Here is a 19,021-nt window from a genome sequence, read left to right on the forward strand (position 1 = left end):
AACCTTTTTGCCTCAAGAGAAGACACTTCAAAGGGCACACACAAACTAAGGCACATCTGTGTAGTGGTGATGACAGACACAATTCAGACACCATTTTCTTGCTTACTGAGCAATTTATTTGTTTCTAGTTCTTATATTGACCTTTCATAAATATTCATCTCGTCTCCAATAAAGCTCCTTGAGAGCAGGGCCCATATCTTAACTTTTATCAGGGATTAGCACCTTGTGCACAACAGGTGCTCCTCAAGTCTTTTACCATCTAGTAAATTCCCCGCCCCCCCCGCCCCAATGCTTCCCCGAGTGAGACAGTTCAAAGCTTTGCAGGGAAACAGGCCCAGCAGTATCATTTCAAAAGGGAAGCGTCTTTCAATTCTCTTGATTATATCAAAGTATAACTCGCTTGCTACCCTTTTACACAGGCTAACTTTCCCAGATCCCTAAACCTCCAAAGGGGTAGTATTTGAAATGTGTGTATTTCACTGTATTCATTTCTTACAGATAGCATCTATCTATGGCAATTTATATTTGTTTTCCATTCATGGGAGTGACACCAAGTTTTCTTTCTAAATATATTGAAGTAGAAGCAACTCACTTTAAAGGAAGAAAAAAAAAAAAAAAAAAAACCCAACCCTGAAGTAACAAAGGTGGAACACAAATGAGGTAAAAACAAAACAAAAACTATAAAGGTGATACACCAAAGACTAAAGATTGGGAAAATAATGCCCTAGGCAAAATGTCCTCATTCTTGAGGGGCAAGCGGGAGGGTGTCCAAGGGTGCCGGTCTGTCAGATTCATGAGGCCTTTGAGAAGAGGTCACTGACGTGACAGAACCAACATCAAGTTAACAAGATTCTGCTACATCTCGTGAGGATCACACACCACACACGGTGTGCTCCCGAAGCAGGTCAAAAACTGAAGCCAAAGCAAATTCTTGAAACTTAAAAAAAAACCAAAAAACCCTTTATAAAACAAGATACACCCTAGTATTAAGCTGCTCTCAGAAAAAAAAATAATAATAATAAAAAGGGCATTCAGCCAGTTGCTGTATTTAACAAGCAAAATATCATCAAAATCTAATTACCCAACTTTTATTACTCCAACTGCAGTGTAGAGAGATTTCACAGCCACTTGGGGGAATGTACAACTTCTGCAGCCTTTAAACCAAGGCGGAAAGCCAGACAACTCTGCAACACAAGCCCGTGAGGTACACTTTTTGGAAGGAAATGGCTGGGTCTCTTCAACAAAGTTTCCAGCATATTCCAGTAACACACCTAGCACTGCTTACAAACAGTGAGAGAGAGCAATGCAAAAGGAGAGAGAGCAACGCATTTCTGAAACACATCCCCTGAAACGGGGAGGAGGCTCAGTCTGTGGGAACGTCACCTTCGGGCTCTGCATCCGTCTGCTCCGTCTGCTTCTCTTTGGCTCCCGCAGCAGCCGGGGCAGGGGCAGGGGCAGGGGCAGGAGCAGGAGCAGGGACTACCTCGGCGCCCTCCACCTCTGCTGCCACTTCACCTCCGGCCTCAGCGGCCTCATTGCTGGCCAGGGCGGCTTCACCCCCAGCCTCTGCTTCAGCGCTGCCCTTCTCAGATGCCGTGCCACACGGTGTCTCCACTTCTCCCAGCTGTTCAGAGTGGGGGCCACGAGTGGCCTCCGCCGAGTCCACGGGGCCTTCCCCTTCGGCCAGCATTTCACTGCGTTCCGGAGCAGGCGCTCCCGCCCCGTCTACGGCTCTCACTGCTGCCGTAATAACCTCAGCTAAGACCTCCGCAGCCACCTCTTCAGGTGTCTCTTCCTTATCCTCACCTCCTAAATTGTCATCTCCTTCGACTTCTGGATCAACGGCTTCGTTGGTGAAAGGGTCTTCACCCTGGCCAAGAAGAGGAAAAGGTCAATGCGGCCTACAGAGCTGTCCAGATGAAAGGCTGAAGGTGGCCCAGGCGGCCAGGAGTCCGGGTTCTTATGATGCCCCTTCAACAACAGAAATGCCTTCAACTACAGCAGGGGAGTTAATCCTACGGGTGCTCAGGGCCTATGGATCCAGAAAAGCTTCACCACAACTGTTTTGCCTTTTAACTTTAATTTTCTTATTTAGTTAGCTAGGGTGTATGGTATAAGCAGAATAAGGGTGTATTCTTGGTTTTAACATTAGTAATTTCAATCTCTGCAATGGGTTTTTGAAAGATACTTTTCCCCCTTCTTCAAAGGCTTTGTAAAATTTAGAGGAGAGTATTTACACATATTTAACACAATAACTGCTCCCCCGCCCCGGTTTTGCACTTTTTAATCCAAGCATATAATTAATAACGAAGTTCAAAAAGACCTAGGATGTCTTAACCCAATTAAAGCAAAAAAACCCTCATAACAGGAAGCTGAGTTTCAAATTTTAGTTTAAGTACACAGCCCTGGTTATATAAGAGTTGCCCCATTTTGCAGACAAGGAAATGAGTCTCAGCAACTTGTCAAAGGCCACACGACTATCAAGCATCAATCAGGATTGAACCCAAGTCAGACTCTGAGAAGCCAAACTTCTTTCAGCATATGCTACAACTGCCTCTAGTTTAGAAAAAGTAAACGTCACCACCAGCAGATTAGGAAATAGGTTTTAAAATACGGTGTTTAGGGGATGCCTGGCTGGCTCAGTTAGTGGAGCATGCGACTTTTGGTCTCAGGGTTGTGAGTTCGAGCCCCACAGTAGGCGTAGAGATGACTTAAAATCTTTTAAACATACGAATACATAAAATATGGTGTTTGAAGCTTGCGTCTACACCTGACTCAAGAAACTTTAAATCTGTTTAAGCCATGACACAAAACACTGACCAGTCATGGTTATTTATTTAGATCCTATGATGCCTTGGGGCGCCTGGGTGGCTCAGTCAGTTGAACGTCCAGTTGACTATTGATTTCGGCTCAGGTCATGATCCCAGAGTTGTGGGATCGAGCCCAGCGTCAGGCTCTGTGTTGTGCATGGAGCCTACTTGAGACTCCCCCTCTCCCTCCCCGAACTTCGCACACGTGTGTGCTCTCTGATTAAAAAAATAAATGCAATAAAAAAATTAGATTCTGTGATGCCTTTTTACTGGGTAGCACGAAGCATCCAATACTGGCAGATTCAATAAATGAGAGGTGGGCAAACAGATCCTTCTAGTCAGGCCGTGCTGGAACCTAACTGCCAGCCCTAAACAGTGAGGTCTGGGGCTGAGCATTTAACAGATGGGCTTCCCAAGGAGGAACCAGGGGCTCTTCCAGCCGGACCTCTCTCTGGGGCACCCTCTCTGGGACTTTTTATTACTCTGCTCGGGTCACTAAGGCACTGTAGTCGTGGCACCACCAGCTCTTTCCTCCCCCTCCCTCTTGTTGGTTGTCTCTGCCAGCAAGTCTCTTTTTGGCTTCTTTCCTGGATAGTTAGCATCTAACTTGCATTCTTCTTTAAGCATCTCACAATCACTTGCTCAGGATTTCATGGATATTCAAGCTTTCCCATGGTAAGCCAGCACCACTGTAGGTGCAAATCAAGCAGGACCGTGTCCCAGACCCCACGCAAGCAAGGGGGGGTCGCAGGAAACCCACCGCCGTGGAATTGCCAAACCTGACACCTTCCGGCGTCCCTTGATTCTTCAAAAGACTTAGAAATGCTAAATACTGTACTCTGGGTACAATTCTGCACTTGTAGAGTTCATCCTCCATTCCAAAAGCTTCTCCCATACACTGGACCCCTAAGCACAAACCTTGAGGTATTTTTCCAGCATCTTCACTATGTGTCTGTTGTTCAAAACACTCTTAGCCACATGGAGACTGGTTTTCTTGAACTGTTCAGCAGCCAACTGCAAAGGGAACCAAACGTGGACTTTTAGACCTGGTGTGCAGCAAGGAGCAAGAAAACTAGCCAGGCTACCCTGAGTTGCCCTGGGATCAGCCCTAAACAAGAAAAAGACCAGTATCTTTCTTCACTGTGGCAAGTGGCAAGTCCCAAAATGCCAGACTCCCATAAGGAAAGAAGGCCCTGGAGAGACACTGGAACTGGGACAGTGTAGAAAAGTCTGATCACCACTGACACACCAGGGCCTGCCAGGTACCGTGTGCACGAACAAGCATGAAACGAGAATATTTACACATCAGATGCTATGCAGACTCAGCATGGGAAAAGGACAAGTTTTTTCTTTTCAGTTTCTTGAGTCAAGGTGACTTTATGAGTAAATTCAACGGCAGAAGTAGGGATTCTGCAACCACCTGGATTATTTTTGATCTTGGCCCACTGAAACGATACTGCTTATTTGTGTTGTGTTTCCTGGATGATCTTTAATCAACTAGGAGATGCACAGGCAGGTACTGACACCTCCGTTTGATAGTCGGGTGAACGAAGGACAGAGACAAAAACCAGGGCTCAGCAAGTGAGCTTAGGGGCCACACGCGGCCACACCCACTACTTCTGTACTCTGGCTGCTGGTGCCCATCAGCAGCAGACTTGACATGTCAAGAGACCCCATGGAAGTATCTGCCACGTGACCCTTTATAAAAAACCTGCCAACACCCTGAGTCTACACGTTTATAGCCTCAGTCCCCACCAGCTAGTTAAGCCCCAATCCGTTCTTAACTCTGGGCCCCCCAGGCCACTGTGCTCTGAATGGCCCTCAGCCTCAGCTTATAGGAAATCTGGTTTGTCAACAACTAGGAAATTTACCTGTGTGGCTTACAGGGAACATTCTCAACCAGGAGAATTTCACCTCCTCTACTGAAGTCCGTTGTTAAGTAACACATTTTCTCACATTTTAACAGAAATTCGGACGTGTCTTACAATCCACTGACGAAATGACAGACTCAACAGAGTATGTTAAAAAGCTCCTCAAGATGCTCGCATTCCCCACAAGACACAGAAGGCCCCGTGTCCCACCGGTGGCAGCCTGGAAAGGCTTGGCTGGCTCGGCACGAGGAGGGGACTCACCCTGCGGTTGTGATTGTGGTCGACCGAGTGCAGGTGCCGCTGGAGGAGCTGATGCTGCGCTGGGATCAGCATGTCACAAGCCAGGCAGTGAGCCGCCTCTATCTTCTTGAAAAAGTGCTCCTGGCCGATCCCTATGGGTACAACCCAAGTCTGGCGCAATTTGGGACAGCATCAGGTGATACTGTCCTCCTGCTCCCCAACAGGGCCCACGTTTTGTCCTGGTGGGTTCGTCCCCAAGGATCGGGTTAGGGCAGAATCTGTGACAGGCAACACCCGCCCTCTAGCAGGAGGGTGCAGACGGAAGCACATCTGCACTGGGCAATTTTACTCAACTTTTTTCATCCATCTGGTCATTTCATACAAAGGACGAAGAAACATCAGGGGGCGTAATATCACTCCGAAAAGCCACCAGTAAAGTGACCTTCATTAGACACACTCGAGGGCTTCTTTCCATTGCTAGGTATCCCACCCGAGGGTCCTCAGGTCACATGCTCAGCAACCCTACAACGGGCTGGCTTTGCACACAGCCGCGCGCCCCAAGACCACGACTCACCTTTGAAAGGGTCTGGTTTGGGTTTTGTGCTTTCCTTCTCCATCAGCTCCTGACGCCGCTTCTCAATTTTCTTATTCCTGTTTACGATGTACTCCTAGAGAAGATGGCACCGAATGAAATGGCAGGGCGCTGTGTCTGCCTGTCTCCCGGCCGCACCAGAGGCGGCTCACTGAGGGCGGCTGCCAAGCCCCTGGAGGAGGACAGCCCTGTCTCAGCCGCCCCGGGACGGGGAGATGGCTCTCCGAGCAGCTCGCGGGAACTACAATGGCCAGAGCGCTCGGCTCTCCCTCGGACCTGGGACTTGTACGCTGTTATTCTGGAAAGCCCAGGCCTCATACTTCCCTTCCCCGTCCCTTCTCTGTGAGGGATCCGACTCCGGCAGGCCCATCAGGAAACACTGTGATGGACACCAAGTGTGCTTTACCTGGAGGAACTGTACGGTCTTGTCAGGGAGTTTGGTACTTATAAACCTCAGTGTCTCTTTGTGAAATTTGCTTTGTAGATGCTTCTGGATTTCATCTTCTTCAAAGCTACGAAACTTGCACACAGAACAGGCGAACTGAATCCTGGAGAGGGAAGACGAAAAGAGCAATGATGCAATCAGCTCACCTCCAGTCAGAACTGCAATGGAAATGGGAAAGCAATTTCTATACCAAGACTTCTGACTTCACACAGGGCATCAGAGTAGCCATTACCCCAGGTTTCCCCATGTCAAGAATGGGAGTAAAACCTTGCGAGTAGTTCAGGGAGGTGATTCATGCACCATTCCAGTCTGCTGGGCCCAAAGGCCCCTAAGAGAGCACCCTAAGGTGGAGATTTTCCAAAACTGTGGACTCTCTAAAAGCCTCCAGACCACTGCTCTGGGGGGGCATAGTAATTCCATAACTTCTTTCTGCAGCCACCAGAATAACATGAGATAACCTCATTTAAAAACATTGTTTTTACATGTTTATCTTTGAGAGAGAGCACGCAAGCAAGCTCATTGATTGGGGGAGGGGCAGAGAGAGGGAGACACAGAATCCGAAGCAGGCTCCAGTCTCTGAGCTGTCAGCACAGAACCCAACGCGGGGCTTGAACCCATGAACTGCGAGATTATGACCTAAGCCGAAGTCAGATGCCCAACCACTGAACCACCCAGGCACCGCTGTATACTCTTTTTAATGTTTATTTTCGAGAGAATGGACATGAGCAGGGGAGGGGCAGGGAGACAGAGGGAGACACAGAATCCAAAGAAGGCTCCAGGCTCTGAGCTGTCAGCACAGAGCCCGAAGTGGGGCTCCAACCCACGAACCTCAAGATCATGGCCTGAGTTGAAGTCGGATGCCCAATGGACTGAGCCACCCAGGCACCCCTGAGGTAACCTCCGTGAGGGGGTATTCCTGGAAGACCTTACACAATTTAAAACCTATAAAACCCAAGATAAGTTTTCCCATGGGACTCAATGTAAAGACCTGTCATATCAAATTTTACAGCTAAAACCACATTTCTTTGTTGCCTGCTTTCAAAATCTCACAAATGCAGTCACGCTGTAGGGCAAGAGGAGAGCAGCTTGCAGAGCCCTATGCCCCCAGAGCGGGGCGCTGCTTCCCTCGGCTCTGCCCGGGAGGCCCTGGCGCACATGGGGTAATAGCATGGACCCGGTGGCACTCAGGAGTCCTCATCTACCAACTCAGACTGCTGCCGGCCCCCGATGGCAGGCTTCTCCTCTCTGGACAAGATATGACATTTACTTTTGCACATACTCTCATTGGAGGAGTGCACAGAAAAAGTTCTGGGGCCCTATGTGTACGAATGCGTACAACTCTCAGGAAGCTACCAAATAAATACAGGGTCCACGCTTCCTTGTGACTATTTCTCCAAGTCTCTTTGAGGACCCTCTCTCACTAGGGTGGAGTCTAAAGATTCCTTCTGAAGAAAATGTCATCTCCGTTCTCATACAGCATGGAAATAGACCTGATCTAGCCATCGTTCGTTACTTATTCATTTATAAACAAGCATTTCAGGGACGCCTGGGTGGCTCAGTTGGTTAACCGCCCGACTCCTGATTTCGGCTCAGGTCGCAATCTCCTGGTTCATGAGTTTGAGCCCCACATCGGGCTCCGTGCTAATGGTGCAGAGCCTGTTTGGGATTCTCTCTCTCCCTCTCTCTCTGCCCCTTCCCTGCTTGCTCACTCCCAAAATAAGTAAATAAACTTAAAAAACTAAAAATAAAAACAAAAACAAAAACAAATGTTTCGATGAATTTCTGTTTAACACTTGGAAGTGCCTACTTTCCAGTTCCTGGCTTTCCTGCCTCTACAGTTAGCTCTTTTGCTAACATCTGTTTTGCACTTCTCTGCACAGGAAAAGCACCACCCCATTTGAGCCATAAAGGATTCCCCATCAGGTCATACAGAGAGCCTGTGTGTAGAGAAACAGCCACGAGCAGTCAAGGCCTGAGCAACCAAACGCTCACAAGGCCACCAGTGGTTTCCATTTCTAGTCAGCAGCCACCTGATCACTGAAAAGGCAGAGAGGCACATGGTGTGGTCACACCAACACCCTTCGCACTTTTGCAATTCTTTTTATACCTAGAGACTAAGTTTGTAAAGTAGCACCTAAACGTATACAATTGCCATGCCGAACTCCAGAGGTGGTCGGGATTTGGTCAAGACACCCAAAGCACCTTCTTAGCAGCTCTGCTGAAGTTCACCTGTCTGGGGTGACAGATATAAGCCGCGGACTGGGAAACTCCCTACGGGTCGGCAGGAGAGCAATAGCGCCCCCTGCTGGACACATGCGGGCCAGCGACTCACTGGCAAGAACGTAGTGCCATGGGCATCTCCCAAGTTTTGTCTCCTCTCGACCTCACTTGCATTTCCTGACAGACACCACAGTCAGATCAAACCAGACCGCTCCTGCGTTGTGCAGTGAAGACAGATGAGCTCAGGAGAACCTCACCAGTGCCCGGGTTCCTGCCAACCTCCCCCCGGGCCTGCCTCCTCACCTGTCTGCCGCTCGGTCTCGCATGCGGTCTCTCCTCCTTTGCTTTTCCTTTCTCTTCTTTACTTCATCATCCTCATCGTCCTTCTCTCCTGTAACAGAGAAGTCCCTTCGAGACGCCCTGAGGAGCCTGCAGAGATGCTGAGCACCAGGGCTTGATGGGGACCACGGCTCGGCCACCACCAGGCAACCCGTGCCTGCTGCCACCTCCAACACAGCAGGGTCAGGATACCCTGAGGCACCAATAGTCTGTCAAAGGCTCCCAACAGGGATAGGCCTTTGATGAGAACCCTTGGGAGTTCTCAGGGAGTCAGCTCACATGCCCCCATGGTGTGACGAGGCTGGGATGGGCCAGGGACCCGGCCTGCCCATCCCACTCACACCACAGCCACCTGCTCTCTCTCTGTCCTTCCCTATCCTGCTTTTCTGATCCAGTGCCCTGCCATCGGTCTTCTCCCAAGATCACTTAAGGAGAGAGAGAAGCGATTCTTCCCAGATAAGAGGCAGCAGCGGGAAGGCCTCAGAAAATAGAGCAAGCCGCTCTACCGCCCTCCGTCCCACCTCTAGGTGGACCATGACGACTGTCCCGTCAGCCTCCTCTGAACTAGGGCCTCAGCAGGTCTGACAGTCCTTGCTGGCCCGAACTCTATCTTCCACTCACAAAAACCGTCCATCTAGGGCTTTCCCAGGGCTACGAGGGAAGCAGTCCTAGAAACAAAAGTGGGAAGAGACCAATTGGTCCTCCGTCCGTCCCCTGGGGCCAGCGCAGAGGCTCCTCTGAGCGCTGTGCAGCCCAGCGTCCCGGCGTGAAGCGAGGCCAGGCCAGGTCACCACGGCTCAGGGCCAGGGCCAGACACTGAAAAAAGGTTGGATAAGCATCTGAACTGTAACCCCTACCCCTGATGCCAGTCACGAGACTGTCCCACGAAGATGGCGACCGGCGTGCGCTGCTCAGAAGCCTCTCAAAAGGGCGTGTGGGATTTTTGGCAAGAGGTCACTGCCTGAAACTATTACTGTTGTTTAATAGCAAAGTCATCCCGGGTAGGTAGCAGGACCTGCGCGCAATAAACATGTCACCTTTGCTTTAGCATTTACCCTGCTGCATGAGCTGCGTACTGCTGTGTGGTCCCAAACCATAGGAGTAATCACTTCAATAAACAATGTGGGAGGGCCTCAGAGGGTTGGCCAAGTCTAAACACATAGAAGGAGCATCTAAGCCAGGGGCCTGCAGATTTATGGCAGCAGAGCCACAAAGGAGCCAGCCTGTGATTCTTGGGGAAAACCAGCTATGGACAGACCAATGGGAACAGGAAAAGAAACAAATGGCAAGCTCAAGGCCACGGTGTCTCAGGCTGCTTCTCCACACCCCCCTGAAAGGGTTGAACCTTGCTCTGCTCTTGCCGCTTACTTGAGACTCTTCGGTCTCCCACAATGGCACTGATGAGACCTGCTGAGCAGGGAATATCTCTGGAGGACCCGGGCTTGGGTGCACGTGACAGGCCCTCCCCTTCCCCACCCCCCACCCCCAGCTCCCAACCCAGGAAGGTGTCTGAACTCAGTCCCACACAGCCATGTGTGCTGCTGCCGCCAGCATGCCCACCACAGAGGCTGAGAGCACAACGCTGGGCTGGCAACGCAGGAAGTGCGAAAAGAAAGAAGCCCAGGAAAAAACAGTACAGGGACCTGCAACAGGCCAATAGGGAACAGAGCGGACAGGCTGGAGAGCACCTTTTCTTTTCTTTCTTGCGTTTCTGAGACTCTCCCTTCCCTGCCACTGCAAGCTGCTGCACATACTCAGAGATGAGGTTTGCCCCCTCTCGTGACAGCCTGTATCAAGTGAGGCAGACAGACCTGTTTCCAGCAAGTGCTGCTCTAAGCACTGGAGCAAAGCCTGGGGGTGAGCACCACGGCCAAGGCCCACCCGGTGGCCACGGCCCCTCTTCTGCCCTGAGCCGCCAGGCCCTCCATCCAGGCCCTGGGCTTGCTCAGAAGTCCAGCCTGGCCGGGAGCCGGGCAGTCACAGCAAAGCTCAGAGGGACATGGAGCGATGCCTACCTCTCTGCCTCCCGGAGTCAAAGAACTCGTCCTCCTGAAAAAGGGCACACACAAAGTTGGACGGTGAGGTGGAGTTTCCAGAACTCTCCACAACCAACCTAGCACCCTGCCACCACCTGGTCACAATGTGTCAGGACAAGTCTCAGGGCAGTGGGCTAGAGGCTGTGTGTGTCCTATCACTATTCCTGGTTGCCTTCTGAGATTCTGTAACGACTAAAGTACTGTTTTATTAAAGTCAGTGGCCCTCTTTCAGTTCTTTCTAAAGCTAAAGAATTCCCTCTGGCAAACACACCCGCACAGTTCTGCACATGGGAATGCCAACAGCCCATCCATCAGCTCTACATCAAGAAACCCTGATTTGTGGGATGCTAGTTCCAGCACTCTTTACTGAAAAGGAGCTTTACCAAATTTCCAGGCCATCTGTTTACATTTATCAAGGTAATAACAAATGCACCTAACTGAAAAGTGCAAAACTGCCCATTTCTTAGCCATCAAGCTCAAGGTTAAATTACTCAGCAGCAGATACACAGAATATCTAGATCCCAGACTCGAGATCTAGGGAAGCTAGATAAAGAGCAAGTAAGATTCGCCCAGAAACACCCGAAAATTCACTGTATTCTGCCTCCCCGACCCCCCACCCATCTGAGCATCAGAAGGACTTGGTTCATATACCTTCATATACTCAGATCTCCAGGCCCTGCCCCAGACATGGATCAGAATTTGCAGGGAGTGGGACGGGTAGGCAAAGGCTGACTCCCTAGGTGCTTGTGCATGGTCCTGGCTAAGAGTTGGCCTTAAATGCCTCTCTCATGATTGGTTTTGAAGGCGGAAAAACATGGAGGCAGCTGAGCACCAGCACAAAGCGGGCGGTAAGTAAGGCTTCCGTGCCAGTTTGAAAGCCTCAGCACACACAGCCCACTGCACTTACCACGTGCGGAGCTAGGAACATCACTGAGGACACAGGAGTGTCTGTGGGGGAAGGGCTGGGAGTGTTTTCAGGAAGAGGAGCATCGTTGGTTTTTGTTTTAGAGAGAGAGAGTGAGAGAGAGCGCGCGCACAAGCGGGGGAAAGGGGCAGAGGGAGAGAAAGAATCCCAAACAGGTTCTGAGCTGTCAGCGTGTAGAGCCAGACGCAGGGCTTGATCCCACGACCCTGGGATCATGACCTGAGCAGAAATCAAGAGTCGGACACTCAACCAACTGAGCCCCAGGAAGGGAAGTACTGTTAGAAGTACAAATCTTGAGCTGCAAGTCAGACTCTTAAATCCACTCACACAGCAGTCAAGTCTACCACAGAAGCTGTTCCTGCCTCTTTGGGAGAGAGAGGGAAATAATGTAAAGAAGAAATCCCACACCAGAAACAAAGGAGGTTGACCAGTGAAGTTGGACTTACACCCCTGAATTCTTCATCTCCTGACCGGAAGTCAGCAGCTCCATCATCTACCGGACACAAAGAAGAGGGAAAATCAGCCCCTCCGTAGTTAGCCCGCTCCCTCCTTTCACCCTCCCAAGCTCACCGCCCAGAGCAGCCAGCACTTGTCCTGACTACAGTGGGGGCCATGGGAGTGCGGGTGATACGCGCCACCCTGGAGTTCAACACACGTCCACTGTATGGACGGGCAGGAGGAGCGCCAAGCACAAAAACGGACACATCTCACACCCACCCGGGCCTGCTGGCCCCCAGGGCATACCATTTTCAGAAAAATCTCCTTCGCTGTCAGCCCGGGCCAGTTTGGTGTCAGGCTCATCGTAGATGTGCAACTGCTTCCGTTTCCTGCCCATGCTGTCTGGGCCACAGCGGTCAAACCCTCTCCGTCTGGGCTACAGACACAAGCACATCCGATGTACCGCTTACCCCGACCATTAAGAAACCCCAGAGAAACGAAGCTCGAAGAAGTTGTAAGATCAGAGAAAAAACGCAGGAAAGATCTTTGATCTTGTCACAAAACAAACAAAGATGACTGTAGTTGAACCCTCCCACCACCCACAATTTTATGCTAAGAAGTTGGACACAAAAACCCACATATTATGTGATCACGTTCCCGTGAAAGGTCTAAGAGAGGTAAATCTACAAAGACAGAAAGATTAACAGTTGTCAAGACTGGAGTAGAGAGCAGGGAGTGACTGCTAATGGCAGAGGTTGGCTTCTTTCTGGATTGATGGAAATGCTGTAAAATTAGACGGTGGTGAAGGTTGCGCAATTCTGTACGTTTTTACTAACACTCAATTGCACACTTAAAAAATGAGTGAATTTTACAGTACCCAAATTTTCCCCAATAAAGCTGTTTGAGAAGTTGGCAGATTAGAGAACTTCCCAAGGGCTTACCCGATCCCTCATCCGGGTCTGTGACCGGCCGCATCCATAGGGCGCAGAGTTGTCATAGCCGCCGGCCCCCTGCATGCCCATTACACTGAAGTCTGGGGCCATGGACTGGGAGAAGAGGGAAGGCGGTGGCCTGCTGGGGGAGGGGCCTCCCAGGCCCCGCCCACCCACATAGTTCATCTCCGTCCAGGGAGCAGAAAGGGGCTCGGAGGAGGCTGCCGGCGGCGGCGGCGGCAAGAAAGGGTCGCTGCGCATGAAGGTGCTGGGGGTGCTCCGGTCCTGAAAGCGGCCCTGGCCCTGGCCCTGGCCCCGGCCCCGCATGAAGCCATCAAGGGAGCCCCGCTCACGGGCTGGGTCCCGGCAGTCACTGTACTGACTGTTAAAGCCCCCATTTCGGTCAGGCCCCAGGTCAAAATCATAATCGTAGCTGTAGCTGGGGCGGTACGGATGGTGCTCAGGCAGACAAGACCTGGAGTCATAGGACTCAAACGACTGGAAGCGGAAGGAGCTGCAAAGGAAGCATAACCATCACTTCACTCTGGGCCCAAGCGCAAGTCTCCCGCAAAGCTGGCTTCACGACATTCAGAACAGCACACGGCACCACCACGCAGCCCTCCTGAAAGCTCAGAAGGCAAAGCGCACCAACGATCCCCCTTGAACGCTGTTGAACGAGGTGCATGGAGCCCTTGGCTGTGAGAACAAGAGGGTCTACAGGTACCTGACGCAGACACAAGGAGTCTGGTGTCATTTAGCTAACAGTCATACCCTAAGCCCCACCACTCAGGAAACCAGAAAGTCCTATTACAATGCCTCTGCCCCAATAACGCCCAACTCATCTACTCCATGTTCAGGAAGGAGCTGAGGAAAACCCTCCCTGGAAGAGGGGGTGCCCACTGCCATCTGCACAAAGCTGGGGTGTGGGATCCCCAGGGAAGGGCTCAGGTCCATAATCACCTCTCCCGGTCCTGCATGCCCTCCCCACCGCCGCTGCTCCCGCCCCTGCCTCCTTCCTTGGACATCATGTCCAAACGTTGATTGATCTTGGCGATGAGAGAGTCGGAATTGTCGGTGCACGGCTCTGGACCATAAGAAGCCATGTGCATGGCAGGGCCCCCAGCTCCCAGGCTGTCGCTGGCCTTGGTGGCCTCCCACGAGGCTGGGCCATAGCTGTAGGTCGCTCCTGTGGTGACGCTGGTGTTCTGGGCACCATAATAATTGTAGTTTTCATAACCTGCCACGGGGAGGAAGAGCCAAATCAGACCTCAGCGGCCCCAAGGTCAGTCTACAGCAGCCACGTCTGGAGAGAAGCACTCGCTGCCCACAGAGAAGGAAGACTGTCAAGGAACCAAGTGGCGCTGGCATCACCCCACGCTGTAAATATCACCCGCCAAGGGGCGGCAAGAGAAGGACAGAGGCTGAGCCTCAGCCACAAGTGGTTGGCTTTCCGCACCAGATCTGAACACTTGCTCCCCACTCAAAGCCAGAGGTGGCTGAGAGCCCGTGAATGGCAGTTGGGGCTGCTGCTCCCATAACACAGTCACGATCCCCAGCTGCCAGCAAGTTCCTGACACTGCCTGGGCCTGCCAAGCCTTCAGGAGAGCTGTGGGCACAGCCAGAATAGGACGCGGGGGGGTAGGGGGGCATGGGGAGGGGTTAGGTCTCTGTATCCCAGCCCCTCTGGGATCGGGTGGCCGATCAGAAGCCTTCTTGCGCGCCCACAGATCCCCAGAGGGCCTACCTTGCCAGCTGGCCACACCGGTTCCGTATGCACCTGAGACAAACAAAAACAGACAAGAGCTTTGTTTACACAATGAAAGTGCCTGAGACACACACACCACCCCCCCAGCCCCAACTGTCACCTTACTCCACCAACCGCAGGTCTAGGGCTGTGGGCAGCTGTGGCAGTGCTGTGGGAGGGGCACCCCTGGTTGGCCATTGAGGCCAGGAATGGCTGGGGCCCACTAGCTGTAAAACTCATTTCCTACAGCTCTGCTCAGCTAAGCACGATCCAGACTTCTCTTGTAGGCAAGCCTGATCTCCCCCATCAAGACAATGAGAAAGGACAAGTGCAGCCTTCCCAGGAAGTGTCCAGTGTGGGCCACCAGCCAAGAGGCGGACAAGGCTAGATCCTCTGGCAGAACCCTTTGAAAGTGCCCGTTCTCACCACTTGCCAGAGCTCAGGCACCGCTAACACAGTGAGTACATCAGCGGAAGATTGTGTCCCCAACTCAACTAAGCAAGGGGACATTATGTACCCAAGCGACATGGAAAAAGCTTCCTCCTGGGAAACTTGGTGATGGGAGAAAAAGTGACCCCACCACCCTCAATGGTGCTGGGGGCAAATTCCAGGGTCAGAGAACAAAGAAAGCCCTCATCCCATCCCCTGGAACAAATGCTGGCAAAAAGCAGACCACCTCGCCACCAGGGAGGACATTCTGGTCCTTTAAACATCCTGAGCATCCAGCATTATGATCTAGATTCCAGAGCAGGGCCAGCAAACAGGGCCCCAGGCCAAATCTAGCCCATTGCCTGTTTTTGTACAGCCCGCAAGCTAAGGATGGGTGTTAGCTTTGTAAATGGTTGGAGACGGGAAGGGAAAAAAAAAGAAAAAAAAAAAAGAATATTTCATGATGTGAATTTTGACATGAAACGCACCATTTATATATTTGTCAAAACTCACAGAACTGTGCAACCACAGCGACTATTAATTTAAACTGTGGATTGTAATTAACGGCAATGTATTGACATTGACTTGTTACTGATAATAAACATACTGCGCTAGTGCAAGATATTAATAATAAAGGCATGAAAGGAGACTATCTGCTCAACCCCGTTAAGTCTAAAACTACTAAAAAATAAAGTCTATTAATCATAAAAATCTCTTATCATACCCTCAGCTATTTGCTCTGAATAATAAATCCCTAAAATAAAGGCTCTTTCACCACGTATGAAAACTATACGGTATGTAAATTTCAGTATCTTTAAATATTACTGGCACACAACCATGTCTGTTTTTTTTTTAAATTTTTTTTTTCAACGTTTTTTATTTATTTTTGGGACAGAGAGAGACAGAGCATGAACGGGGGAGGGTCAGAGAGAGAGGGAGACACAGAATCAGAAACAGGCTCCAGGCTCTGAGCCATCAGCCCAGAGCCTGACGCGGGGCTCGAACTCCCAGACCGTGAGATCTTGACCTGGCTGAAGTCGGACGCTTAACCGACTGCGCCACCCAGGCGCCCCCATGTCTGTTTTTTTATAAACATCTCTGGGACTTTTGCATGGCAGAGACCGTATAGCCCCAAAGCCAAAAAAGTTTACTATGCAGCCCTTTACAGAAAAGGTCTCCTCCAGATCCTTGGGCTAGCCCTAGTGTGCCTAGTGTGCCTGTCACGCTCTCCAGGTTACGGTCACCGTCCCAGGCTCTGGCAGGCTAGCGCCTCAGGTGTGTGTGGGGTGGAATCCACGCCTCCCCGTGAAGTCTTACCTTGGGTGTTGGTGGGTCCAGCACTCCATGCCCCATAGCCTGCGAAGAGAAGACCTGTGAGTTAGGATCCTATCTGTCACACGGAAAACGGGTGCTTCTGAGGTGCTCTAAGGCACCTAGAGTGGTCGCCTTCAAGGACAGTTCAGTGCCAGCCTCACAAGAAGGCAGCATAACCACAACACTGTCCCTCTAAAACTCCTGAGCGGGCTGATTGCCATTACCACACTCCACACACAGGCTTGAGGTCAAAGCAAAAAAGAGTGGGGGGGATAGACTTTGGGGCCAGCTCTGCCAGTAGCCTGTGGAGGAAGCTTGGCCTGAGCTTCCATTCACAACCGGGGATGACACAGGACAAGGTGCCAGCTAACCCAGGACTAGGATACAGTTGTGTCCACATTCCCAGTTTGGCCCACCCACCAAGCAGTCCTAAGTCCCCCATAACTGAGAACAAAGTTCAGAATTTGGAGACGACTGTGCCTCTCCAGGCCTCACTTCTTTGTGACCACGGACCCTCCCTCCCATGCTCCCCTGGGCCTTCATGTCCCAGGGCTTCAGCCTGGCCTAAGGCATCCGGGCTGCAGTCCTCTCTGTGGTGGCTCCCCTTGCCCCTGCAGACTCCCATGACAGCATCTGTCTGGGCCCTCTTCATTTCTGTGTCCCTGGAGCCTCAAACGGAGCTGGGCACAGGCAGCCATCCACACCTGTCAATGATCCTCACCTTTACAAAACAGGAATATACCCTGTCTCTCTTTCCAGAACAACCCAAGCCACTAGCCAAGTGCCTAGTGTGTGCCCACACATGACAGGCAATGGGCACATGTTGGTTGGTGTCCCCGAATGCCATTTAGAGATGACAGAGCTAAGCCTTGGAGATTCAGAGATACATTGCTGAAGTTTGCCCTTTGCAGGCTACGGTCTCCCTTGCCACACAGCCTTTTCTACGCCTGTGCGGTAGAAAGACAGAGTAGTGATCCTAACGGCAAGCGACCAACTACAGAACACTAGTCTAAATACCATATACTAATCACATAACCTCATAACGCCCCTTCAAATAGATAATATTTACCCTATTGTCCCAGAGGCTCAAGAGGCTGGCACTTGCCCATGATCATGGAGCTGGAGAATGGAAGAACTGAGACATGAACTCAGATGTAGGTGCCTCCTATGGTCAGGAACCAACTGTCAAGGCTCAGCGAGTCCTGAGAAATAACTCGAGGTGGAAAAGCCACAGAGGGACTCAAGGAGGCCCCAGCATCTAACCGGAACCTGAAGGGTTCTGGCAGGTAGGCAGTCAGGAGCATAAAACCTCTTCGTGTTCAGGACGTGCATAGGGCAGGGTTACTGGCTGAAAGATCTGGTGGGAAGCAGGCAAGGAATTGCGAGACCCAGGTAGACTGCAGAGAAGACGGGGAAAGCCAGGATGAGCCACCCCAGAACACTGGAGACACCCAAGCACACCAGGCACCTCAACAGCTCTCTTGCAATTCCTTCTGCTGGATCCTAACACTGCCACCTTTCAAGATCAGTGCCTTTCTTTAGCTGTTGTAACGAAGATCAGACTGCTTGCTCCCCCAACCTCGGATAGATACTTGGATAGGGACGGCATCTGGTTAAGCCCCCCACCCCACGTATTCCAACATCAACTGTTCTCCACGGACAAACTTGGCTTCCAGCGCACAGCAAAAGCATCCTAGAAATCTCGGATTCTGGACACTGAGAGCCAGTCGCTCGAGAAAACCCGTCCTGCCGCAGACCCTGAGGCCCAAGTGGGGAAAAGGCACGTCCCCTCTTACACAGCCCCCAGACACCTCCAGGCCACAACGAGGGGCTGCCTGAAGGAAGGCCAAGAATCTGCCACCACCCCAGGGCACATCAGGTTTGCAATTCTGCACGAGACCCAACACTTGACCCTCGAAGTCCTGTCCTAGGCCAGCACGAGTCACGTATGCGGCAGGCGCCCGCCGACACTAGCCCCTGCGGAGACCGCGCACTGGTGGGGCAAGGTCCGACCAGCGCCGCCCGGACGGCTTCCGGGACCGGCGCGACGGAGCACGTGCACAGCGTGCAGCCCCGGCCAAGCCTCACATCCCCGAGATGGGCAGCCGAACTCCCTCGGCCTCCAACCGCGGGCCCGGCGCCCCACAAGCTCGTGCCGTGGCTCCGCCCCCGGGCGCCGCCATTTTGTGGTCTTCCGAAGCGGGAAGGCGGACCTCCGAGCGGCGGGGTCGACCGGGCCAGTCCCGCCGGGTCTGAGGGGTAGAAACGGCTAGGACAGCCCAAGGCGCCCCCCGAAGCCCGCCGCAGCGTCGGCCCGCCGAACCCCGCCCGCCTCCTCAGGCCTCGTCGGCCAATCCCCACGCAGCGCCCTGGGAGCGACGACTCCGAGGTCCAATGAGCAGCGCGCGCGCGCCCCGGCCTCCTCTCCGCTGGGTCGGGCTGGAGTAACCGTGCTCGGGCGTAGGCCCTGTCCCCGCGGCCCTCTACGCAGCGGCGGCTGCGTCGCCCGAGCAGCGCCTAGCCACCCCACCTCGAAATGAGCCGCCCAAACAAACCTCCGTAGCCCTGCTCCATGTCTTCAGCTCGGCCCGCCAGCAGCCCCTTTTTCTAGGGTGCCACAGGACGCATGCGCGCAACACACTTTCCGACGTCCGCTACTGGAAGACCAGGCGCATACGTCACTCCT

The 19,021-nt window shown here is 52.1% G+C and overlaps 1 protein-coding gene and 1 long non-coding RNA gene across 2 annotated transcripts; one reads left to right on the forward strand and one right to left on the reverse strand.

Annotated features, from left to right (window-relative positions):
• The first annotated feature begins 173 nt into the window (after positions 1 to 173).
• Positions 174 to 13,451, forward strand: LOC115505410. The gene is made up of 3 exons (XR_003966017.1): positions 174 to 262; positions 5,181 to 5,186; positions 13,441 to 13,451. It is a non-coding gene; the product is annotated as an uncharacterized LOC115505410 (long non-coding RNA).
• AKAP8 (A-kinase anchoring protein 8) lies at positions 1,064 to 18,986 on the reverse strand. The gene is made up of 14 exons (XM_030302995.1): positions 18,891 to 18,986; positions 16,339 to 16,377; positions 14,593 to 14,625; positions 13,809 to 14,085; positions 12,858 to 13,362; positions 12,223 to 12,352; positions 11,925 to 11,971; positions 10,533 to 10,566; positions 8,482 to 8,569; positions 5,920 to 6,061; positions 5,496 to 5,589; positions 4,943 to 5,073; positions 3,729 to 3,824; positions 1,064 to 1,870 (listed from the first exon to the last, which is right to left on the reverse strand). Exons 1-14 carry the CDS (start codon positions 18,907 to 18,909, stop codon positions 1,364 to 1,366), a joined length of 2,142 nt encoding a protein of 713 aa, XP_030158855.1. The 5' UTR covers positions 18,910 to 18,986; the 3' UTR covers positions 1,064 to 1,363.
• Positions 18,987 to 19,021: the final 35 nt, after the last annotated feature.

Source organism: Lynx canadensis, chromosome A2 (genome assembly GCF_007474595.2).
Source record: "Lynx canadensis isolate LIC74 chromosome A2, mLynCan4.pri.v2, whole genome shotgun sequence".
NCBI classification, from domain to species: Eukaryota; Metazoa; Chordata; class Mammalia; order Carnivora; family Felidae; genus Lynx; species Lynx canadensis.

Bases quoted from the DNA above. Each gene is read 5' to 3' on its own strand.
- AKAP8 (XM_030302995.1), bottom strand. The intron at 12,353-12,857 runs GTAAGCCCTTGG...TTGTGTCTGTAG, and splicing joins AGACCCGGATGAGGGATCGG to CCCAGACGGAGAGGGTTTGA. The intron at 10,567-11,924 runs GTAAGTCCAACT...GCCCTTTTTCAG, and splicing joins GAGATGAAGAATTCAGGGGT to GAGGACGAGTTCTTTGACTC.